Source organism: Ranitomeya variabilis, chromosome 1 (assembly GCF_051348905.1).
Source record: "Ranitomeya variabilis isolate aRanVar5 chromosome 1, aRanVar5.hap1, whole genome shotgun sequence".
NCBI lineage: Eukaryota > Metazoa > Chordata > Amphibia > Anura > Dendrobatidae > Ranitomeya > Ranitomeya variabilis.
Genome location: NC_135232.1, coordinates 1,063,348,628 through 1,063,375,049, shown reverse-complemented (window position 1 = coordinate 1,063,375,049; position 26,422 = coordinate 1,063,348,628). Strand labels below are relative to the sequence as shown.

Genomic DNA, 26,422 nt, shown 5'->3' with positions numbered 1-26,422 from the left:
TAAGAGGTAGGAACTTCTTCATGGAGAAATTAACCCTCTTCCGGATCTTATCCAAGAATGAAAGCTGAGTACATTGCCAAGCACGTCTGGGAATGATTTCCGAAAAAACAATACCCGAGATTGGAAAAATCTGTCTTAAATAAGTAAGATCTGACCGAATAGCAGCCAAAAGGTTCAAAGTATTGATTCTTCCTAAATCATTCCCAGCGAGATGAACTATAATTAGATCCGGATGAGGGAGCCTCTCCCGACAACTCTTTACCTCAGAAACTAAAGAAGGCCAATTCAGGCCGCGAATGCCGTGCCAAAAAACTTGAACTTTAGATGAATGGAACGACAAATTCTCAGAATATGATCGCAGGCTGGCCCTCTTCCGGGCCCAGAAGACAAATGAATGCCCAACGATCCAAATAACTGTAGAATACAAGAGAAATAAAATTAATCGGGATATAAATCAGGCCGAACATAAATTCTGAATCTTTTTGATTCCCATCTACCCATTCTCTTGATTTTATCGTCAGATAGGCCAGCCCTTGATGCTTCAGTAGCCGCACCAATTCTGAAGGAATGGGAAGTAATTTTGAGATGACTTTTACCTAAAAATGCCAAACACTGCTTTAAAATAAAACTAAATTGGAAAACCGTTACCGGGGAAGAATCCTTATGAATAAACAGAGACCCTTCAGCCGGGGGCCTAAACATAATCCATTTGGACAGAATGGATACAGGACAAATTCTAGAATCAGGAAAGGAATTCAATCTTAGCTCCGCTCCTCTCCCGAGTTGATCCGTCTTAGACTTCCTGATAAACAGGAGAAGAAACGAATCGAAAATTTTGACGTCCGAAAGCAAGAGCGGGGATGAAACCGATTTTTTGGCTGATACTACCACACCGACCCTTAGGGCCCCAAAAAAGGAGATAGAAAATATGGAATTAAACAAAAGCGCTTCTTCAAAGTTCTTACAAACATGTAAAAGGGCAGAACAAATGTCAGTCAATAAAGAAATAGAAATAGGACACCTTGAATCCGGAAAAAACTTTTCCCTTTTCAGCCCTTTCAAAAATTGCTTTACTGAGAAAAAATCCGTCAACGCAGTCCCGCCATGCAATTTTAAAAAGAAAGAGACTCCCGCAAAGCATTTGGCTACTGCGGAGTAAGATAATCCCTGCTGGACCATGGACTCAGCAAATTTTAAAGCCGAATGAATTCGGGTCGGGAGCAGAGGCATCAAAGCCAAAAAGAGCAGAAAAATTAACCCATTTCTTCCATGCGGCTGAATAATCAGCCCATGATCTGTTAGATAAGGAATTCTGAATAAAATAGGGAATCATATCGGAATCATGTCCTGCAATGAAAGAGGGCAATCGTACGCCTCTTTGTCTGCCAATGGAACCTGTAAATAAAAATCAAACCACTGACGCTGCAAAATAAAATCAGTTAACTGACTAGCTTTACCAATGCCTGAAACTGCTTTTAACCAAATATTGCAGTTTAACCCCTTAATCCCGTATGACGTACTATCCCGTCAAGGTGACCTGGGACTTAATTCCCGGTGACGGGATAGTACGTCATACGCGATCGGCCGCGCTCACGGGGGGAGCGCGGCCGATCGCGGCCGGGTGTCGGCTGCATATCGCAGCTGACATCCGGCACTATGTGCCAGGAGCGGTCACGGACCGCCCCCGGCACATTAACCCCCGGCACACCGCGATCAAACATGATCGCGGTGTACCGGCGGTACAGGGAAGCATCGCGCAGGGAGGGGGCTCCCTGCGGGCTTCCCTGAGACGATCGGTACAAGGTGATGTACTCACCTCGTACCGAACGTCTTCTCCCTGCAGGCCCCGGATCCAAAATGGCCGAGGGGCTGTATCCGGGTCCTGCAGGGAGCACTTCCGGGTCGGAGCAGGCTGCAGATGAAAGCTGCAGCCTGCACGGCTGTAAGTGAGATCGGAGACCTCACAGAGTGCTGTGCACACTGTGAGATCAGCGATCTGTAATGTCCCCCCCTGGGACAAAGTAAAAAAGTAAAAAAAAAAATTTCCACATGTGTAAAAAAAAATAAAAAAAAATTCCTAAATAAATAATAAAAAAAAAAAAAATATTATTCCCATAAATACATTTCTTTATCTAAAAAAAACAAACAAAAACAATAAAAGTACACATATTTAGTATCGCCGCGTCCGTAACGACCCAACCTATAAAACTGGCCCACTAGTTAACCCCTTCAGTAAACACCGTAAGAGAAAAAAAAAAAAAAACGAGGCAAAAAACAACGCTTTATTACCATACCGCCGGACAAAAAGTGGAATAACACGCGATCAAAAAGACGGATATAAATAACCATGTTACCGCTGAAAACGTCATCTTGTCCCGCAAAAAACTAGCCGCCATACAGCATCATCAGCAAAAAAATAAAAAAGTTATAGTCCTCAGAATAAAGCGATGCCAAAATAATTATTTTTTCTATAAAATAGTTTTTATCGTATAAAAGCGTCAAAACATAAAAAAATGATATAAATGAGATATCGCTGTAATCGTACTGACCCGACGAATAAAACTGCTTTATCAATTTTACCAAGCGCAGAACGGTATAAACGCCTCCCCCAAAAGAAATTCATGAATAGCTGGTTTTTGGTTATTCTGCCTCACAAAAATCGGAATAAAAAGTGATAAAAAATGGTCACGTGTCCGAAAATGTTACCAATAAAAACGTCAACTCGTCCCGCAAAAAACAAGACCTCACATGACTCTGTGGACCAAAATGTGGAAAAATTATAGGTCTCAAAATGTGGAGACGCAAAAACTTTTTTGCTATAAAAAGCGTCTTTTAGTCTGGTTTCACACTTGCGTTTTTATCTGCATGCGTTTTTTAAAAAAACCGCATGTGTGAAAAAATGCATGTAAACGCGGTAAAACGCATGCGTTTTTATAGAAAAACACAAGAAAACAAGAAAAAAACAAAAAACCCTAACCCTACCCCTAACCCTACCCCAACCTGAAATACGTGGCACTGAAATACGTGGCACTGAAATATACGTTTATATACGTATATAAGTGCCACGATATTTCAGTGGCCACGTATATAAGTGCCACGTATTTAAGTGCCACGTATTTAAGTGTCACGTATTTAAGTGCCACGTATTTAAGTGCCACGTATTTCAGTGCCACGTATTTCAGTGCCACGTATTTCAGTGCCACGTATTTCAGTGCCACGTATTTCAGTGCCACGTATTTAAGTGCCACGTATTTAAGTGCCACGTATTTAAGTGCCACGTATTTACCAGTGCCTGAAATACGTGGCACTGAAATACGTGGCACTGAAATATCGTGGCACTGAAGTATTTACGTGCCACGTATTTTTCAGTGCCTGAAATACGTGGCACTGAAATACGTGGCACTGAAATATCGTGGCACTGAAATATCGTGGCACTGAAATACGTGGCACTGAAATACGTGGCACTGAAATACGTGGCTCTTAAATACGTGGCTCTTAAATACGTGGCACTTATATACGTGGCACTTATATACGTGGCACTTATATACGTGGCACTTATGACTGTCAGAAAATGTTCAGTAAACGGTTAGGGGTGAGGTTAGGGGTAGGGTTTCAGGTAGAATTGGGGAGTTTCCACTGTTCAGGCACATCAGGGGCTCTCCAAACGCGACATGGCGTCCAATCTCAATTCCAGACAATTCTGCGTTGAAAAAGTAAAACAGTGCTCCTTCCCTTCCGAGCTCTCCCGTGCGTCCAAAAAGGGGTTTACCCCAACATATGGGGTATCAGCGTACTAGGGACAAATTGAACAACAACTTCTGGGGTCCAAGTTCTCTTGTTATCCTTGGGAAAATAAAAATTTGGGGGGCTAAAAATCATTTTTGTGGGAAAAAAAATATGTTTTATTTTCACGGCTCTGCGTTGTAAACTGTAGTGAAACACTTGGGGGTTCAAAGTTCTCACAACACATCTAGATAAGTTCCTTGGGAGGTCTAGTTTCCAATATGGGGTCACTTGTGGGGGGTTTGTACTATTTGGGTACATCAGGGGCTCTGCAAATGCAACGTGACGCCTGCAGACCAATCCATTTAAGTCTGCATTCCAAATGGCGCTCCTTCCCTTCCGAGCTCTGTCATGCGCCCAAACAGTGGTTCCCCCCCACATAGGGGGTATCAGCGTACTCAGGACAAATTGGACAACAACTTTTAGGGTCCAATTTATCCTGATACCCTTGTGAAAATACAAAACTGGGGGCTAAAAAATCATTTTTGTGAAAAAGAAAAATAATTTTTATTTTCACGGCTCTGCGTTATAAACTGTAGTGAAACACTTGGGGGTTCAAAGCTCTCAAAACACATCTAGATAAGTTCCTTAGGGGGTCTACTTTCCAAAATGGTGTCACTTGTGGGGTTTTTTAATGTTTAGGCACATCAGGGGCTCTCCAAATGCAACATGGCATCCCATCTTAATTCCAGTCAATTTTGCATTGAAAAGTCAAATAGCACTCCTTCCCTTCCGAGCTCTGCTATGCACCCAAACAGTGGTTTACCCCCACATATGGGGTATCGTCGTACTCAGGACAAATTGCACAACAACTTTTGTGGTCTAATTTCTTCTCTTACCCTTGGGGAAATAAAAAAATGGGGGTGAAAAGATCATTTTTGTGAAAAAATATGATTTTTTATTTTTACGGCTCTGCATTATAAACTTCTGTGAAGCACTTGTTGGGTCAAAGTGCTCAACACACATCTAGATAAGTTCCTTAAGGGGTCTACTTTCCAAAATGGTGTCACTCGTGGCGGGTTTCAATGTTTAGGCACATTAGGGGCTCTCCAAACGCAACATGGCGTCCCATCTCAATTCCAGTCAATTTTGCATTGAAAAGTCAAATGGCGCTCCTTCCCTTCTGAGCTCTGCCCTGCGCCCAAACAATGGTTTACACCCACATATGGGGTATCAGTGTACTCAGGACAAACTGCACAACAATTTTTGGGGTCCAATTTCTTCTCTTACCCTTGGGAAAATAAAAAATTGGGGGTGAAAAGATCATTTTTGTGAAAAAATATGATTTTTTATTTTTACGGCTCTGCATTATAAACTTCTGTGAAGCACTTGTTGGGTCAAAGTGCTCAACACACATCTAGATAAGTTCCTTAAGGGGTCTACTTTCCAAAATGGTGTCACTCGTGGGGGGTTTCAATGTTTAGGCACATTAGGGGCTCTCCAAACGCAACATGGCGTCCCATCTCAATTCCAGTCAATTTTGCATTGAAAAGTCAAATGGCGCTCCTTCCCTTCCGAGCTCTGCCCTGCGCCCAAACAATGGTTTACACCCACATATGGGGTATCAGCGTACTCAGGACAAATTGCACAACAATTTTTGGGGTCCAATTTCTTCTCTCACCCTTGGGAAAATAAAAAATTGGGGGTGAAAAGATAATTTTTGTGAAAAAATATGATTTTTTATTTTTACGGCTCTGCATTATAAACTTCTGTAAAGCACTTGTTGGGTCAAAGTGCTCACCACACATCTAGATAAGTTCCTTAGGGGGTCTACTTTCCAAAATGGTGTCACTTGTGGGGGGTTTCAGTGTTTAGGCACATCAGGGGCTCTCCAAACGCAACATGGCGTCCCATCTCAATTCCAGTCAATTTTGCATTGAAAAGTCAAATGGCGCTCCTTTGCTTCCAAGCTCTGCCATGCGCCCAAACTGTGGTTTACCCCCACATATGGGGTATCAGCGTACTCAGGACAAATTGTACAACAACTTTTGGGGTCTATTTTCTCCTGTTACCCTTGGTAAAATAAAACAAATTGGAGCTGAAATAAATTTTGTGTGAAAAAAAGTTAAATGTTCATTTTTATTTAAACATTCCAAAAATTCCTGTGAAACACCTGAAGGGTTAATAAACTTCTTGAAAGTGGTTTTGAGTACCTTGAGGGGTGCAGTTTTTAGAATGGTGTCACACTTGGGTATTTTCTATCATATAGACCCGTCAAAATGACTTCAAATGAGATGTGGTCCCTAAAAAAAAATGGTGTTGTAAAAATGAGAAATTGCTGGTCAACTTTTAACCCTTATAACTCCGTCACAAAAAAAAATTTGGTTCCAAAATTGTGCTGATGTAAAGTAGACATGTGGGAAATGTTATTTATTAAGCATTTTGTGTGACATATGTCTGTGATTTAAGGGCATAAAAATTCAAAGTTGGAAAATTGCGAAATTTTCAAAATTTTCGCCAAATATTCGTTTTTTTCACAAATAAACGCAAGTTATATCGAAGAAATTTTACCACTAACATGAAGTACAATATGTCACAAGAAAACAATGTCAGAATCGCCAAGATCCGTTGAAGCGTTCCAGAGTTATAACCTCATAAAGGGACAGTGGTCAGAATTGTAAAAATTGGCCCGGTCATTAACGTGCAAACCACCCTCGGGGCTTAAGGGGTTAAACACTCCAATACCAATTTTCTCAGAATCTTTGATGCAACAACATTCCTGGATGACAGTGTATTGATTGAAAAAACTACTGCTTGATTCATGGAATGTAATAGAACCCTGGAATTTTGTAAACCACGACCCCATAAGCAAATACACAGAAGGATTGAAACCAGTTCAATAATAAGAGGATTTTTGTTTAATTCCTTAAAAACCCAATTGTCAGGCCAATTCCGGGAAATCCAGTGAGATTGAAACAAGCAAGCCACCCCTAGAGTGGCGTCTGCAGAAAAGGCAAGGGGGATAGAATCTGAAGATACAAAAGGGGATTGAATAATAGATCTCCCATTAAAACCTGCTAGAAATGCTAGCCAGATTCTTGCGTCCTCTTTCATATCAGAACACAATCTGATATGAGAATTGGGAGAAGAATGCCCTTTAATAGCTTCATAAAGCGACCTGGAAAAAACCCTTCCGATCGGAATGACCCTTAAGGAAAAATTCAATAGCCCAAGCAGGGACTGAAGTTCCTTAAGAGTGATTTTGTCCCTTGCCAGTAAATTTTCAAGAGAACTACGAAGTCTCTCAATTTTCTCTTGAGGCAGGACGGTTTCCATTCTGACTGAATCTATCATGATGCCCAAAAACTCAATGAGACAAGAAGGGGGTACAGTTTTCTCATGGGCAATTGGGATTCCAAAAAATGAACACAATTCAAGAAACCTAGAAAGAGTATTTTCACAAGCCGAAGAATGGGCTGGGCCAACAAAAAGGAAATCATCTAAGTAATGCAAAATACCCGCATTACAACCACTAGACTCCAAAACCCAATGCAAAAAACGTGAAAAATTTTCAAAATAAAAGCAGGATAATGAAAAACCCATGGGAAGGCATTTGTCAAAAAAGAAACAGTTATCAAAATGGAAGCCCAGTGAATTGAACCCATCCGGATGAACAGGGAGAAGTCTGAAGGCAGATTTAATGTCTGATTTGGACAAGAGGGCATTAGGACCGAATTTTCTAAGCATATCCAATGCGCCATCAAATGAGGAATAGGTAACAGAACACATCGTTTTGTCTACCTCGTCATTCAGGGATTGGCCCACTGGATAAGATAGATGATGAATCATTCGGAAAGAACCTGGATCCTTTTTGGGAACAATACCCAAAGGGGATAAACGAAAATTTGAATACGGAGGGGATAAAAAGGGGCCGGCAACTCTGCCTAGTTCTAATTCAGAAAAAAATTTTTCCCTAGCAACATCAGGGAAGTCATTAACGGAAGAAAGATTTTTAACTAAAAAAACAACCTGAACCTTTGAATTGTGGAACATGAAAACCTAAAGAAAACCCGTTAAACAGTAAGCTACTGATCTCCCTGTCTGGGTATTTGCTTAGCCAGTGAACCATGTTTTCCAGCCTCACTGGCGATGGGGCCCTTTGAAATTGATTCTTTAGAGGATTGCTGGGCAGCCTGCTTCTTAAAGCATTTGGACATGGGGTGGGAATTCCCACAAAACGAGCATTCATGTCGAAAACGGCAATTATTGTTCCACTTACAGGAAGAATCATTATAAGCAAAACAAACGCCTTTTTTGGTGACAGAAGAAGAAGGCTGCCTAGCAACAGCATTCCTCATAGGAAGCATGAGATTGATCCATAACCCAATGTCTTTAGAGCCCCATTTTAGCTCAGGGTGAACTGATAGTTTATGTCTAAAGGCCTCATCATAACTGAGCCAAGCAGAGCCACCAAAGTTCTTATAAGCTTCTAATATGATGTCAACGTGTTGGAAGAGACGGCTACAAAGATTAGGCGATTTCTCTCCCAACACAGAAGCATATATGGCAAACGCTTGGACCCAGTTATTAAAAGACCTAATATTACGTTTAGGGTCATCATGATCAGTTTTGTCATCTTTCTTCTCTAACTTAGGGGGATGATCCCTACTTGGCAATAATGAAAATAAATCCACAAATTGATTATTCCAGATGAGCTCCTTAACTGAGGGGCTCAAATGGAATCCCAGTGGGGAAAGCTCGCATGTTAAAGCCTCCTTGAAAGGATTCAAAGGAGGAATACTAAGGGCAGGAGCTTCTGAGCAGAAAGGAGCAGGAGAAGCTGTTGCCCGAGATACATTACTAGCCTCGCACAATGCCTCGGCTACTACAGATTTAATTAAGTCTCTTAACTGATTCTGAGGGACAGACATTGGGATATTAGAAGTCTCACCCCTTGCAGCTTGGTTGTCCGGTCTTCTTCCTCCTTCACAGCCTGCGCTCCAGCCCACAGAATGGGGCGAGCGCGGCTGCCTGGCAGATCCTGGGACACGAACCTCCTCTTCATCCGACGACAAGGGGGGCGGAGCGGACCTTGAGCCCCGTGCAGCAGATGCAAGAGCCGACCGGGTGCCAGTGGAGAGGGGCACCGCAGCGCTTTTACGGCCGGTGCCCTTTCTGGCTCTTCCGGCCGCTCCTGATGACGTGGACGGCGCTCCCAGCTGATGATTTCCGAAATCCCGCGGAGGGCTGCGAGACTTCGACGCGCAGCTGCGGCGTGACTTCCTGCTTGTCGCTGACGTACCGAGCCCGGATGCCGCAGGAGACGGAGCAGGTGAGAAAGCTGCGCTCTGCCTCCTGGTCCTCGCTGGAGATCTCTCAGGTGCCGGGGCTCCAGCTTCATGTCTTGCCTCTGGCGTCGCAGGTACTGGAACCGGAGGAGGGGCAATGGCTTCGGAAGCTGCTAAATGAGGTTTTATAGCTAAGCAGCTCCTCAGCCAATCCTCCCCGTCTTCCTCGCCAGCTCTTGATAGGAGTTCCTGCAGGAGCTTCTCCATCTCTTGCTGAGGTATCTTCTTTTCTTCAAGCACCGGCGAACTGAGTATCCGACGCCGGTGCCCCAGTATATATCACAACTAAATCTGCCCAGCAACTGATTGACAACCAATCAATCATCAAAATTTTAGGCGGGCAAACAAGCCAGTCAGAACCAGATCTAACTGCTTTAACATGAATACATAACCAAATCTGCCCGGCAACTGATTGACAACCAATCAATCACGGGCAAGAAAGCCAGTCAGAACCCAAATCTGGCTGCTTTTACATGGAGGAAAAAACCTTGACCTTAATTTGACCCCTAGCATAAAACAACTTGCCAGGCCTATGAGGACATGGGACCCCCGCTATATTTCCGCTGTCTGAGCGGGGGGGCTTACATTATTTAGCTAATAGCAGTGTGAAAGGAGATAGCAAGTATTCCCCAACATTTTTTTTTATGTGATGATAAATAGATTTGTGATATACTAGTCGTTCTATTTTCTGGAAAGATTCAGACCCCAGCAGCATTGTTAGGACCTAGGGGTGTGAAGGGGCAATATGGTAGATGGATGGATAGATAGATAGATAGATAGATAGATAGATAGATAGATAGATAGATAGATAGATAGATAGACAGATAGACAGATAGATCGATAGATCCCGTGATGGTAGATAAGAATCAGAAGACAGCAATGATAACAGATGTGGCAGTGCCAAGTGACAGTAACTTCAGAAAGAAGGAATATGAGAAGCTGAAGACATACGAGGGCCTCAAAGGAGAACTGGAGAAGATGTGGAAGGTGAAGGCAACAGTGATTCCAGTGGTGATAGGAGCACTTGGAGCAGTGACCCCTAAGTTGGAAGAATGGCTACAACAGATGTAAAAAAAGCGCAGTACTAGGACAACCACCCCACGGAGGGGTGAGAAAGTAATTTATTATGTATAATATATACAACCCCTGGAAAAAATTTTGGAATCACCGACCTTGGAGGATGTTCATTCAGTTGTTTATTTAAAAAAAAAAAAAAGCAGATCACAGACATGGCACAAAACTAAACTAAAGTCATTTCAAATGGCAACATTCTGGCTTTAAGAAACAGTAAAATAAATCAAGAACAAAAAATGTGGTAGTCAGTATTTGTTACTTTTTAAGAACAAGCAGAGGGGAAAAATTATGGACTCACTCAGTTATGTGGGGAAAAAATTATGGAATCATGAAAAACCAAAAAACACTCCAAAACATCACTAGTATTTTGTTGCACCACCTCTGGCTTTTATAACAGCTTGCAGTCTCTGAGGCATGGACTTAATGAGTGTCACACAGGACTCTTTATCAATCTGGCTCCAACTTTCTCTGATTGCTGTTGCCAGATCAGCTTTGCAGGTTGGAGCCTGGTCATGGACCATTTTCTTCAACTTCCACCAAAGATTTTCAATTGGATTGAGATCCGGACTATTTGCAGGCCATGACATTGACCTTATGTGTCTTTTTTCAAGGAATGTTTTCACAGTTTTTGCTCTATGGCAGAATGCATTATCATCTTGAAAAATGATTTCATCATCCCCAAACATCCTTTCAATTGATGAGATAAGAAAAGTGTCCAAAATATCAACATAAACTTGTGCATTTATTGAAGATGTAATGACAGCCATCTCCCCAGTGCCTTTACCTGACATGCAGCCCTACATCATCAATGACTGTGGAAATTTGCATGTTCTCTTCAGGCAGTCATCTTTATAAATCTCATTGGAACGGCACCAAACAAAAGTTCCAGCATCATCACCTTGCCCAATGCAGATTCACGATTCATCACTGAATATGACTTTCATCCAGTCATCCACAGTCCACAATTGCTTTTCCTTAGCCCATTGTAACCGTGTTTTTTTCTGTTTAGGTGTTAATGATAGCTTTCATTTAGCTTTTCAGTATGTAAATCCCATTTCCTTTAGGTGGTTTCTTACAGCTCGGTCACAGACGTTGACTCCAGTTTCCACCCATTTGTTCCTCATTTGTTTTGTTGTGCATTTCCTGTTTTGGAGACATATTGCTTGAAGTTTTCAGTCTTGACGCTTTGATGTCTTCCTTGGTCTACCAGTATGTTTGCCTTTAACAACCTTCCCATGTTGTTTGTATTTGGTCCAGATTTTAGACACAGCTGACTGTGAACAACCATTATCTTTTGCAACATTGCATGATGATTTACTCTCTTTTAAGAGTTTGATGATCCTCTCCTTTGTTTCAATTGACATCTCTCGTGTTGGAGCCATGATTCATGTCAGTCCATTTGGTGCAACAGCTCTCCTTTTTAGATGCAGAATAACGAGCAGATCTAATTTGATGGAGGTGTTAGTTTTGGGAATTGAAATTTAGAGAGTGATTCCATAATTTTTTCCTCAGAATTGAGTGATTGCATAATTTTTCCCCTCTGCTTGTTCTAAAAAAAAGTAACAAATACTGACTACAACATTTTTTGTTCTTGATTTCTTTTAGTGTTTATTAAAGCCAGAAAGTTGTCCTTTGAAATGACTTTTAGTCTTGTGCCACGTCTGTGACCTGCTTTTTTTTTTTTTTTTTTTTTTTTTTTTTTTTTTTATAAAAAAATAAACAACTGAATGAACATCCTCCAAGGCCGGTAATTACATAATTTTTGCCAGGGGTTGTATATAAGCATTACTTTATGAGCATTTTTACAATATGGCCCATGGCTAACATAAATATCTGAGAACGTGCTGCTTTCCTGAATACACAGGATAGAATTGGCCAGAAAAGGTAAGATCAGTCGATGCATCTGGCTGCGTGGAAAAAACCTTAGTGTGCAATAGAAAGCAGTGAAAGGTTTTCACACACATGCCAACATGTACAAAGGTGATAGAAGTGTTTTGTTTGACCATCAAAATTCTCTATGTGTATCAAAGTTTTTTTTTTCTTACACGCATTCCTTGAATGGCTGAAATGTCTTATTTCTCATTTATAGATCAAGATCTTCTTGAGACAATATTACTGGCCAGTGGCTTCTATCATTCCCAACCTCTAGTGAGTACCATTTACTGGTGAATAATCTGAGCATATTATGTATTTTAATGTTAGAGATGAGTGGATCGCATTTACCATGAATTATTCAGAATTTGCTGAACACAACAAATTCAAGCAATTTCAGACTCTTTATTAAACGCATAAGATTGACTCCATCATTTTACACATTACAAAAGATTGCTTCAGCCAAGGAAGGTTCACATGGTTTTGGCCAGACTTCCAAATAATGTCTTGCAGCTATCACATAACATGGCGCAGCACAGATAATCAGGAGGGACAATAATAGCCTGTATAAAAGCGGAGGCGGGGAATGCAGTAGCCATTTTGAGGGGTGAATCTGTATAGTGAGAGGAACTCACATCTTAGCAATCATCCTTAGCAGCTGGAGGATGTTACCTCTTACACTGTCACGTTAAGTCCACATTCTGCACAGTCCTCCTCCTTCACCGCCATAACAGCTAGTTATTCTTTTCTGTTCCTTAGTCCCCTAAACCAAAATATTAAGGAAGATGTTTAACAGCGACAACTTCATCCAGTTGATATATTGGATTAGATGAACAGTCAGTGCTTGGACTTTGATAAGGCATGTAGAGGAGGTGGGTAACCTAATTTAGATACCTGTTTTGCTTGCGCTGTCAGCAATGGTGGCCGGGGCAGTGGCAGCCAAGCTGGTAGTGGAGTCAGAATGGGAATCCGGAGGGGTATGAAGAACATTTCCCACACTGAGACAACTATCTGCCAAGTTGGGAACAACAACATGTCTGCCAAGCAGGCTTCTAAAAAGTCCTTGGTCAAAACCTTAAAATTGCACTTACTGTGTTGTCATAATCACTGTCACGGTTACACCACGACAGAGAGGGGCCAGGAGATGGCGGCGTCTTGTTACATAAACCCCTGCACGTATTAGATCTGCTTCACCTTCCTTGCTCTGTCGTTACAAGGGTTAATGAGTTCTGTCTGTCCCCTGGAGCTCTGTCGTGAATTGTCTCAACAGTTCTGTTTGCTACTCTTCTCCGGTATTTAGGCTCACCTCTTGCACTAAGTAATTGCTGGTGATAGTTACAAAATCCTGGTTTGGTGGTGAAGGAGACTTCTGAATTAGTAGCAGTTGGTTGCTGTAGTTCACAGGAGATATCTGCATGGATTTGGTATTGTGTATTTATCCTAATCTTCTTTTCCATTTGGTTTGTCCCTCCCACTGTTTCCTTGATTTTCACTCTGTTCTTTTGTGAGTGTTTGTATGATTGTAGTTTTCTTTTATCCCTGTCTATTTTACCTTGTCTGTCAGACTTGTATCATTCTATACACTTCTGTCCCATATCTCCCTGGGTAGGAGAGGAAACAGATCAGCCTTCATACAGGAGCATAGCAAGGTACGAGACCCCAGCATCCTGTGTGGACCTCAGGCATAGGCAGCTGAATTTTCAGAAGGCCACGTTACTGGAAGTTGCAATCATTCTCCTGGTCGGGACTTACACGCAGCGACAGGACGCTCTACATGACCATCATAAGAGATTATAAGGGATAATTATTATTTTTTTTTTTTTTTAAGTCTGACAGTGCAGTCTGTTGTTAGGCTGTTGTGTCCCACAAGTTATGGTTACCATCTGATTATATGGTGAGGTCACTTTGACATAAAGCTGTGTTTGCATTAAAGAGTTTGAAAGGCACTGGATACAGTCCTAGTAGACTTCAGAGTGTTACAGACTGCTGCAAATCAAATTTCTGAGAAAAATTTGGCAAAACTGTCAGTTTTAATTTGAACAGCCTCTTTCATCTCTAATATATAAATACACATTTATTACGCAGTATACCGGTGATAATTCTTACATTTTGAAGAAACAAAACCTTTTTATTAATACCTTTTAATCACCTAATTAGTTATTTTATGGTCTACGAATTCAGGTAAAGCTTAAGAAGTAAATAAAATAAATATTTCATATTCATCTATGTCTGCGTATATTTGGTATATAGAGGCTGCATAGTCACATCCCGTCCTTTAAAATTCTGATTTGTTATTGCCTAATTCAAAGCCCACCGACCAGCAGTAGGGAGGGAATACGGGGCTTGCTGTAGTGCCACAGTAACGTCTCTACAGTACCCAGCTGTGTCTGTTACTGCAGCAGAGCTACAATGAAGTGGGGCTGAGCAGCAATACCGGAGACGCTCCATGGACGAGGGAGGTTCTGTGTCTAGCAATGTATTTCTGGTGATCAAGATTTTACATATATATAGGTATTGATGTATAATACCTACATCCAATATTTCATGATTTCCTCTTTCTTTAGCCTGATGAAATGACGAGTCTGGTTGTTGTTATGTTATATGACTTCCAGTATCGTAAGTTTCAGCCGCGGGATTTGTCCAATAAAGGTGATATTATAGAGGAGGTGCAAGAAGTGGAAAAGCTCCTTAACGGGTAAGTCAAAGCTCACAAATCTGGGTATATAGGTTTATGTATTTTATTCTGTTTCTCAAATACACACTAGTAAGATAGTGGTAATAAAATGAGTTTATGCACAAACGTGCGGCTACCATATGTACCTGTGTCATCTGGGCTGGAGTTCCCACATAGCGCTGTAATACACCAAGGTGAATGAGCCGGGCTCCCCCCACAGTGACTATGTTGAAGGGGGAAGGTTTCTTGTTTAGGTGATCTTGCAGCGCTGCCCATGAATGTCCAGTCCAGGCCGAGAAAATTATAAAATGTTATTTCCAGTTCCTGCTCCTTCTTCAGGCCATCACAACCACTAAAGGTGAGCCATTGACTAACCCTTATCATTGGTGGTCTTGGTTGATGTGCACATGTTGCGCTTTCTTTCCTTCTTTGATATTGCCCCTACAGTGACAATGGGCAACGTGGCGGGGGCCCAATAGAGGCAACTGGAGGAAAACGACTGGAACCCTGCTCTGACCACTAGTGAAAAGGGGGATTCCTGCTGTGACCACTAGGGAGAGAGGGGGTACTGTGAAAAAGTGGAATGAAATGGATGAACATTGCTGTGCTACTGAGGGAAAGGATAGACTGTTGTGACTCTGGGAAGATAAGACGGAAAAGCTGTGCTGTGACCAATGGGGAATGGGCAGATGTCCGATCAATGTGGTGTGCAATGTCTGCGATACGAGTGGCTCAGCAAATAAGGCAAAATACTCGGTCAATTTGTATGTAACCTGGGTTTTCTGCAACCATAATATTGATTTCTTACATGTAGAATTCACTTGAACTGAATTGAGCTGCATTACCAAGCACATTCATGATCAAAATATAGAGCTGTGCTTCAGAAACTGAGGGGGACGCAGCACTCGCTGGAGCGCCACAGCCCCTTCAGTCAGCTGAGTTGTTTTTTTTTTTTCAGGTTAAAAGACTCAGACCAATCTAATATTGATGATATATTCTAAGAATATATTGAATTTCCTTAAAACCCTCTTTAACCCCTTAACCCCCAAGGGTGGTTTGCACGTTAATGACGGGGCCAATTTTTACAATTCTGACCACTGTCCCTTTATGAGGTTATAACTCTGGTACACTTCAACGGATCCTGATGATTCTGACACTATTTTCTCGTGACATGTTGTACTTCATGATAGTGGTAAAATTTCTTTGATATTACTCTCGTCTATTTGTGAAAAAAAAATGGAAATTTGGCGAAAATTTAGAAAATTTCGCAATTTTCGAACTTTGAATTTTTATGCCCTTAAATCACAGAGATATGTCACACAAAATACTTAATAAGTAACATTTCCCACATGTCTACTTTACATCAGCACAATTTTGGAACCAACATTTTTTTTGTTAGGGAGTTATAAGGGTTAAAAGTTGACCAGCAATTTCTCATTTTTACAACACCATTTTTTTCAGGGACCACATCACATTTGAAGTCATTTTGAGGGGTCTATATGATAGAAAATAACCAAGTGTGACACCATTCTAAAAACTTCACCCATCATCGTGCTCAAAACCACATTCAAAAAGTTTATTAACCCTTCAGGTGTTTCACAGGATTTTTTGGAATGTTTAAAAAAACAACGAACATTTAACTTTTTTTCACAAAAAATTTACTTCAGCTCCAATTTGTTTTATTTTACCAAGGGTAACAGGAGAAAATGGACCCCAAAAGTTGTTCTGCAATTTGTCCTGAGAGTACGCTGATACCCCATATGTGGGGGTAAACCATTGTTTGTGCGCATGGCAGAGCTCGGAAGGGAAGGAGCGCCATTTGACTTTTCAATGCAAAATTGACTGGAATTTAGATGGGATGCCATGTTGCGTTTGGAGAGCCCCTGATGTGCCTAAACATTGAAACCCCCCACAATTGACACCATTTTGGAAAGTAGACCCCCTAAGAAACTTATCTAGATGTGTGGTGCGCACTTTGACCCACCAAGTGCTTCACAGAAGTTTATAATGTAGAGCTGTAAAAATAAAAAATCATATTTTTTCACAAAAATGATATATTCGCCCCCAATTTTTTATTTTCCCAAGGGTAAGAGAAGAAATTGAACCCCAAAAGTTGTTGGGCAATTTGTCCTGAGTACGCTGATACCCCATATGTGGGGGTAAACCACTGTTTGGGCGCATGGCAGAGCTCAGAAGACTGGAATTGAGAACGGACACCATGTTGCGTTTGGAGAGCCCCTGATGTGCCTAAACATTGAAACCCCCCACAAGTGACACCATATTGGAAAGTAGACCCTCTAAGTAACTTATCTAGATGTGTTGTGAGAGCTTTGAACCCCCAAGTGTTTCACTACAGTTTATAACGCAGAGCCGTGAAAATAAAAATTATTTTTTAGCCCCCAGTTTTGTTTTTTTCCCAAGGATAACAGGACAAATTGGACAACAAGGTCCAATTTGTCCTGAGTACGCTAATACCTCATATGTGGGGGGCAACCACCGTTTGGGCACATGGCAGAGCTCGGAAGGGAAGGAGCACCGTTTGGAATGCAGACTTAGATGGATTGGTCGGCAGGCGTCACATTGCATTTGCAGAGCTCCTGATGTACCTAAACAGTAGAAACCCCCCACAAGTGACCCCATATTGGAAACTAGACCCCACAATGAACTTATCTAGATGTGTTGTGAGAACTAGATGGACTTAAAGTCTTCCTTCAACCTTAATAACTATGTAACTATGTAACTTTTAACCCCCATGTGTTTCACTACAGTTTATAACGCAGAGCTGTGAAAATAAGAAATAATTTTTTTCCCACAAAAATGTTTTTTTTTCAGCCACCCTAAATTTTTTTCCCAAAGGTAACAAGAGAAATTGGACCTCAAAAGGTGTTGTCCAATTTATCCTGAGTACGCTGATACCCCATATGTTAGGGTAAACCCCTGTTTGGGCACACGGGAGAGCTCGGAAGGGAAGGAGCACTGTTTTACTTTTTCAACGCAGAATTGGCTGGAATTGAGATCGGACGCCATGTCGCGTTTGGAGAGCCCTTGATGTGACTAAACAGTGGAAGCACCCAATTCTAACTGAAACCCAAACACACCCCTAACCCTAATCCCAACTCTACCCATAACCCTAACCACACCCCTAACCCGAACATGCCCCTAACCCCAACACACCCCTAACCCAAACAGACCCCTAACCCTAATCCCAACCCCAACACACCACTAACCCTAATCCCAACCATAACCCTAATCACACCCCTAACCCTGACACACCCCTAACCCTAATCCCAACCATAAATGTAATCCAAACTCTAACCCTAACTTTAGCCCCAACCCTAATCCTAACTTTAGCCCCAACCCTAACTTTAGCTAGCCCCAACACTAACCGTAACTTTAGATAGCCCCAACCCTAACACTAGCCCCAACCCTATCCCCAACCCTAACCCTAGCCTGTTATGACCCCAATGGCGAGGGTCTCAGAGAAACAAGTAAGTCTGCGACGTACAAAAATCCAGCTCATAGGGCAGTGGTAACTGGGTTGACCATATATCTACTCCTAACGCCAACACTAGCAGTAGCCGGGGAACATGCCTACGTTGGTCGCTAGATGTCTCGCGCCAGCCGGAGGACTAACTACCCCTAGAAGAGGAAAACAAAGACCTCTCTTGCCTCCAGAGAATAGACCCCAAAAGTAGGATAGTAGCCCCCCACAAATAATAACGGTGAGGTAAGAGGAAATGACAAACACAGAGATGAACTAGATTTTAGCAAAGAGAGGCCCACTCCAGAATATAGTAAGATAACTTATATGGTCAACAAAAACCCTATCAAAATCCACGCTGGAGATTCAAGAACCCCCGAACCGTCTAACGGCCCGGGGGGAGAACACCAGCCACCCTAGAGCTTCCAGCAAGGTCAGGAAACAGATTATACACAAGCTGGACAAAAATGCAAACAAAAACAAATAGCAAAAAGCAAGAAAGCGGACTTAGCTTAATCAAACAGGAACCAGGATAAGTAGACAAGAGCACTACAGATTAGCTCTGATATCAACGTTGCCAGGCATTGAACTGAAGGTCCAGGGAGCTTATATAGCAACACCCCTGACCTAACGACCCAGGTGAGCATACAAGGGATGAATGACATACCCAGAGTCAAATCACTAGTAGCCACTAGAGGGAGCCAAAAGGTAAATTCACAACATAGCCCCAGCCCTAACCCTAACCCTAATGGGAAAATGAAAATAAATACATTTTTTTATTTTATTATTTTTCCCTAACTAAGGGAGTGATGAAGGGGGGTTTTATTTACTTTTATAGCGGGTTTTTAAGCAGATTTTTATGATTGGCAGCCGTCACATACTAAAAGACGCTTTTTATTGCAAAAAATAGTTTTTGCGTCTCCACATTTTGAGAGCTATAATTTTTCAACATTTTGGTCCACAGAGTCATGTGAGGTCTTGTTTTTTGCGGGACGAGTTGACGTTTTTATTGGTTCCATTTTCGGGCATGTGACATTTTTAATCGCTTTTTATTCCGATTTTTGTGAGGCAGAATGACAAAAAAACAGCTATTCATGAATTTCTTTTTGGGGGGTGCGTTTATACCATTCCACGTTTGGTAAAATTGATGAAGCAGTTTTATTCTTCGGGTCAGTACGATTACAGCGATACCTCATTTATATCTTTTTTTTATGTTTTGGCGCTTTTATACAGATAAATAAATCTATTGTATAGAAAAAATAATTATTTTTGCATCGCTTTATTCTAATGGCTATAACTTTTTTATTTTTTCGCTGATGATGCTGTATGGTGGGTCGTTTTTTTGCGGGACAAGATGACGTTTTCAGCGGTACCATGGTAATTTACAGTACAGACCAAAAGTTTGGACACCCCTTCTCATTTAAAGATTTTTCTGTATTTTCATGACTATGAAAATTGTACATTCACACTGAAGGCATCAAAACTATGAACTAACACATGTGGAATTATATACTTAACAAAAAAGTGTGAAACAAGTGAAAATATGTCTTATATTCTAGGTCAGTGATGGCGAACCTATGACACGTGTGTCAGTGCTGACACGTGTAGTCATTTTCAGTGACATGCAGGCCGCCGGCCGCGGCCCCATAGAAATAGCATCCTTACATTGCATGGCAAGCCGTTCTGATTTTTTATCGGATCGGATGCCATGCAGGAGGTCTGTGGGCCCAAACAACAGAGCTCCGGTGCAGAGCGTCTAGGCCTGGGACTTCCGGTAGGCCCGGCGCAGCTCTCGGAAGTCCCAGGCCTCCGCGCGGGTCGGATGCCATGCAGGAGGTCTGTGGGCCCAAACAACAGAGCTCCGGTGCAGAGCGTCTAGGCCTGGGACTTCCGGTAGGCCCGGCGCAGCTCCCGGAAGTCCCAGGCCTCTGCGCCAGAGCTCTGTTGTTTGGGCGGCATTGCGCTGCTCCCTGCTCCCTGCTTCGCCGGCCGGAAAGATCGGACCTACCGGTCCCATGCCTAGACGCTCTGCGCCCTAGCTCTGTTATTTGGGCGGCATTGCGCTGCTCCCTGCTGCGCCGGCCAGAAGTACCAGGCCTAGACGCTCTGCGCCCTAGCTCTGTTATTTGGGCGGCATTGCGCTGCTCCCTGCTGCGCCGGCCAGAAGTCCCAGGCCTAGACGCTCTGCTCCCTAGCTCTGTTATTTGGGCGGCATTGCGCTGCTCCCTGCTGCGCCGGCCAGAAGTCCCAGGCTGCACTTCTGAGGCCTGAGGTGATCGCTGTCTGGAGGCCCTGTGATTGCTGTCTGCAGGCCCTGTGACAGCTACAGCAACCATCATCCAGTGAACTGTGGGGTGTCATTGGCCATTACTGAGATAAGTGAGGGGGAGGCTGGAAGAGGCCTGTGCTATGAGTGCCGTTTCCCGCCATTAGGAACGCCATCTTGTAGCATAGTACAGACTCCATTTCACCACCATTACTGTTTGTTGTGCATCCTTATTAACCCCTATTTCTGCTAATTGCCTGCAGGGCTAACTATAAATCTTCTCTCATGGAGAAGCCACAAAATAAAAAAACAAAGTTAAGTAAAGGGAGTGGTAGTAGTAGCAGTAGCCGACCCTTTCAAGAGACATGGACTGAGATGTATGGCATTATAGAAAAAAAATGGCAGATCATTTTGCATTCTATGTAGTGAAACGGTAGTAAGCAGAACGTGGAATGTAAATAGACATTTTGAAACTAATCATTCCCAGCTCTTGAAAAAAAGTGAGGATGAAAGGAAGGAATACATTTCCAGGCAGCTACACCTTCATAAGAGCCAATCTAATTCCATCCTTAAATTTGTAAAAAGCTCTACAAATTTAACATCTGCAAGTCTGAGCATTGCTCACTCCATAGCTCAGCATGGAAAAGCACTCAGTGAGGGAGAATTTATTAAAGAAACTCTCTTAAGATGTGCACCAGTTCTATTTCATGATATACAGTTAGGTCCATATATATTTGGACAGAGACAACATTTTTCTCATTTTGGTTATAGACATTACCACAATGAATTTTAAACAAAACAATTCAGATGCAATTGAAGTTCAGACTTTCATCTTTCATTTGGGGGTATCCACATTAAAATTGGATGAAGGGTTTAGGAGTTTCAGCTCCTTAACATGTGCCACCCTGTTTTTAAAGGGACCAAAAGTAATTGGACAGATTCAATAATTTTAAATAAAATGTTCATTTCTAGTACTTGGTTGAAAACCCTTTGTTGGCAATGACTGCCTGAAGTCTTGAACTCATGGACATCACCAGACGCTGTGTTTCCTCCTTTTTGATGCTCTGCCAGGCCTTCACTGCGGTGGTTTTCAGTTGCTGTTTGTTTGTGGGCCTTTCTGTCTGAAGTTTAGTCTTTAACAAGTGAAATGCATGCTCAATTGGGTTGAGATCAGGTGACTGACTTGGCCATTCAAGAATATTCCACTTCTTTGCTTTAATAGACTCCTGGGTTGCTTTGGCTTCATGTTTTGGGTCATTGTCCATCTGTAGTATGAAACGACGACCAATCAGTTTTGCTGCATTTGGCTGGATCTGAGCACACAGTATGGCGGCTCTGAATACCTCAGAATTCATTCGGCTGCTTCTGTCCTGTGTCACATCATCAATAAACACTAGTGACCCAGTGCCACTGGCAGCCATGCATGCCCAAGCCATCACACTGCCTCCGCCATGATTTACAGATGATGTGGTATGCTTTGGATCATGAGCTGCACCACGCCTTCGCCATACTTTTCTCTTTCCATCATTCTGGTAGAGGTTGATCTTGGTTTCATCGGTCCAAAGAATGTTCTTCCTGAACTGTGCTGGCTTTTTTAGATGTTTTTTAGCAAAGTCCAGTCTAGCCTTTTTATTTTTGACACTTATGAGTGGCTTGCACCGTGCAGTGAACCCTCTGTATTTACTTTCATGCAGTCTTCTCTTTATGATAGATTTGGATATTGATACGCCTACCTCCGGGAGAGTGTTGGTCACTTGGTTGGCTGTTGTGAAGGGGTTTCTCTTCACCATGGAGATTATTCTGCGATCACCCACCACTGTTGTCTTCCGTGGGCGCCCAGGTCTTTTTGCATTGATGAGTTCACCAGTGCTTTCTTTCCTTCTCAGGATGTACCAAACTGTACATTTTGCCACTCCTAATATTGTAGCAATTTCTCGGATGGGTTTGTTCTCTGTTTTCACAGCTTAAGAATGGCTTGTTTCACCTTCATGGAGAGCACTTTTGACCGCATGTTTACTTCATAGGAAAACCTTCCAAATGCAAGCACCCCACCTCAAATCAACTCCAGGCCTTTTATCTGCTTAGTTGAGAATGACATAATGAAGGGATTGCCCACACCTGTCCATGAAATAGCCTTGGAGTCAATTGTCCAATTACTTTTGGTCCCTTTAAAAAACAGGGTGGCACATGTTAAGTAGCTGAAACTCCTAAACTCTTCATCCAATTTTAATGTGGATACCCTCAAATGAAAGCTAAAAGTCTGAACTTCAACTGCATCTGAATTGTTTTGTTTAAAATTAAATTGTGGTAATGTCTATAACCAAAATGAGAAAAATGTTGTCTCTGTCCAAATATATATGGACCTAACTGTATATCCTACAAGAGAATACTGCAGAAAACCAGGATACATAAATATATAAATTTTATTAAATAAAAAAACTAATAGACAAACATAATTCAAGATGCTTTAAAAGTTGAATACTACAGAGGAGCCGCAGATCAGAGGTTAAACAAATGCTAGATAAAATGCCATTGTCCCAAAGGGGTGGTGGCGCCGCAGGTCTGAGGTAACTATGCTTTACTTTAACTTCTTATGTTCCTTTTGTCTGCAATAGGTGTTGGTGCTGGATGTTTTTGTACCAGCTTAGTAGATTGTTCCTATTTTTGGACTTGCTATTTAGACCAATTTATGTCAATGTGGACAATGGCATTTTATCTAGCATTTGTTTAACCTCTGATCTGCGGCTCCTCTGTAGTATTCACCTTTTAAAGCATCTTGAATTATGTTTGTCTATTAGTTTTTTTATTTAATAAAATTTATATATTTATGTATCCTGGTTTTCTGCAGTATTCTCTTGTAGGATATATATATAATTGCTGCATGGGATTTTGTTTATCTAATCCCCTGATTGGGCACAGGTGTTATGTATTGACAATCTGTGTATTGTGTATCAACATTGGTCTATTTCATGATATGCAGAATAAAGATGCAAGTATTAAGAGAATATCTGAGTTACCACTCAGTAGAAATATCATAAAAGACCGAATAATGAGACTGAACACAAACGTACAACATCAATTAAAGAGAGACATAAGTAATTGTAAATATTTTTCAATCTCTCTTGATGAAACTACTGATGTCACATCACATGTTCAGTTGGCCATTATTGGTCGATATTCTGATGGTCTCACAATGAGAGAAGATGGGGCAGCACGGTGGCTCAGTGGTTAGCACAGCAGCCTTGCAGCGCTGGAGTCCTGGGTTCAAGCCCCACTAGGGACAACATCTGCAAAGAGTTTGTATGTTCTCTCCGTGTTTGCGTGGGTTTCCTCTGGGTTCTCCGGTTTCTGTTTGTATGTTCTCTCTGTGTTTGCGTGGGTTTCCTCTGGGTTCTCCGGTTTCCTCCCACATTCCAAAGACATACTGATAGGGAATTTAGATTGTGAGCCCCATCAGGGACAGTGATGATAATGTGTGCAAACTGTAAAGCGCTGCGGAATATGTTAGCGCTATATAAAAATAAAGATTATTATTATTATTATTAAGAGTTGATAAAGTTAGTATCAGTGCCAACATGCAAACATTCTGTGACCTAAGCATTGATATCTCTAAAGTTGTGTCAGTGACGACAGATGGGGCACCAAACATGGTGGGGAAAAAAGTCGGATTTGTAAAATTGTTTCCGGAAGGTATTGGACATCCGATTGTGCCTTTTCATTGCATTATCCATCAGGAGGCTTTATGTGCCAAAGCAGGATTCACTGACTTAAACGACTTAATGTCAGTTGTTACAAAAATAGTTAATTTAATAGCTGCTTGCCCCCTTCGCAAGCGAGAATTTTCTGCACTTTTACTGGAGGTTGATTCCACCTACAGTGGCCCCCTGATGAAGGTGTGATCGCCGAAACGCGCGTTGGGGTGGAAGCGTGCCTCCAGTACTACAGTCCTCTGTGCGGTGGGTACCTTGCTCCAATAATATCTACTATGTTTGTTTGATAGGCTATGGGACTTCAATTAGGTTAGCACTATAGCGGTTCTTGTATTTACCTATCTTATATGTGAACTGTTGTTATTTGGCTTGGTATTCCTGACTGCAGTAGGATCAAATTATTATTTTTGTTTATTTAGTTTTTTACTATTTGTTTCCTATTTTTGCTTATTTTTTCTACTCTGATAATGTATAAGCCTGTAGGACTGGTATTCCTGGTGGCACCCTTCCTGTTAACTCTATAACAGAGGTTTTTGTGCTGTTACTACCTTCCCTCCTTTCACCTGGTTTTAATATTGTGGTATGCTATTAATAAAGTTTATAGTATTTCTATTTATTGTGTGTGACCATTTGTCATCTTTTTTCTTTCCGCGTTATGTGATGTACAATAATGTAAGATGGCTGAGCCGAGGCAAAGTTCTTGAGCGCTTTGTGGAGTGCTTTGAACTGAACTTAAAGCTACAAGGTTTTGGCAAAAGTATTGACGTTATGTTTGGATACATAAAAGCTTTTGAAAGTAAACTTAAAATTTTCAAGCGAGATGTAGAAACTAAAACTTATAAGTATTTTCCTCGAGTAACAACGTATTTTGAGAAGGCCAGTGCAGCTGTACAAAATGAAATGGAACCCTTGCATATACAGTACCAGCATGTTTTAGACTCGTTACTTGACCAGTTCAGTGATAGATTTCATCAATTTAGAAGCCTAGAACAGACCATGAAAATAATTAAGTATCCTGATGTAGTAGTCTACAGTAGTTTGGAATTAAATGGTTTCCAGTGGATACAAATTGATGATTTGGAGATGCAACTTGCAGAATTTCAGGACAGCATCTGGGCTCAGGTGTTTGTTGACTTGAGGTCAAAGCTTGAGAATCTAGAAAGGTGCCGCTTGGAGAATCAAGAGGAGTGCCACTATGAACAGGAAATTTGGAGTGCCTGGAATAGGTTACCAGACACTTTTAGCACCCTGAAAAATATAGCAATGGCTTTACTCACTATTTTTCCCTCTACCTACTTTTGTGAGACCTTATTCTCAGCATTAAATAATATCAAAACCAACAAAAGAAACAGATTGACAGATTAACTTAATAGCGCTTGCTTGGGCTTAAAGTGTACAAAATACCAACCTTCAATTGAACAATTAGCTAGTGAAATTCAGCAACAAAAAAGTCACTAAATTTAGTGATGGCGAACCTGTGGCAGTCCAGCTGTTGCAAAACTACAATTCCCATCATGCCTGGCCATTCCAAGCAAAAGCTTTGGCTGTGAAGACATGATGGGAATTGTAGTTTTGCAACAGCTGGAGTGCCACAGGTTCGCCATCGCAAGAATTCCCCCTCCCCCTCACTTATCTTAGTTCACGGCACCCCACACAAGTTAAATAATAGCAAGACCAACAAAAGAAACCAACTGACAGATGAACAAAGAAGTCACTAAGCAGGTAAGTTAAATAATTATAATTATACATATTTGTTATTTAAACTATACATGTCGCAAAATTATGGTTTTTTTATCAAGGTGACACACCATCCAAGTTATGTTCGGTTTTTTGGCGAATTTTGACACACCAAGCTCAAAAGGTTGCCCATCACTGTTCTAGGTTCTTCAATGTAGCCACCTTTTGCTTTGACTGCTTTGCACACTCTTGCATTCTCATGATGAGCTTCAAGAGGTAGTCACCGGGAATGGTTTTCACTTCACAGGTGTGCCCTGTCAGGTTTAATAAGTGGGATTTCTTGCCTTATAAATGGGGTTGGGACCATCAGTTGTGTTGAGCAGACGTCTGGTGGATACACAGCTGATAGTCCTACTGAGTAGACTGTTAGAATTTGTATTATGGTAAGAAAAAAGCAGCAAAGTAAAGAGAAACAAGTGGCCATCATTCCTTTAAGAAATGAAGGTCAGTCGGTCCTAAAAATTGGGAAAACTTTGAAAGTGTCCCCAAGTGCAGTGGCAAAAACCATCAAGCACTACAAAGAAACTGGCTCACATG

General features: G+C 41.7%; 1 protein-coding gene across 1 annotated transcript in view; it reads left to right on the top strand.

Annotated features, from left to right (window-relative positions):
• NSUN7 (NOP2/Sun RNA methyltransferase family member 7) overlaps window positions 1–26,422 on the top strand; it is a 91,932-nt gene that overhangs the window by 30,855 nt on the left and 34,655 nt on the right. The window contains exons 3-4 of the mRNA XM_077279868.1: window positions 12,235–12,293; window positions 14,582–14,712. Coding sequence (XP_077135983.1) covers window positions 12,235–12,293; window positions 14,582–14,712 — 190 coding nt within the window. The remainder of the gene's footprint in view (window positions 1–12,234; window positions 12,294–14,581; window positions 14,713–26,422) is intronic.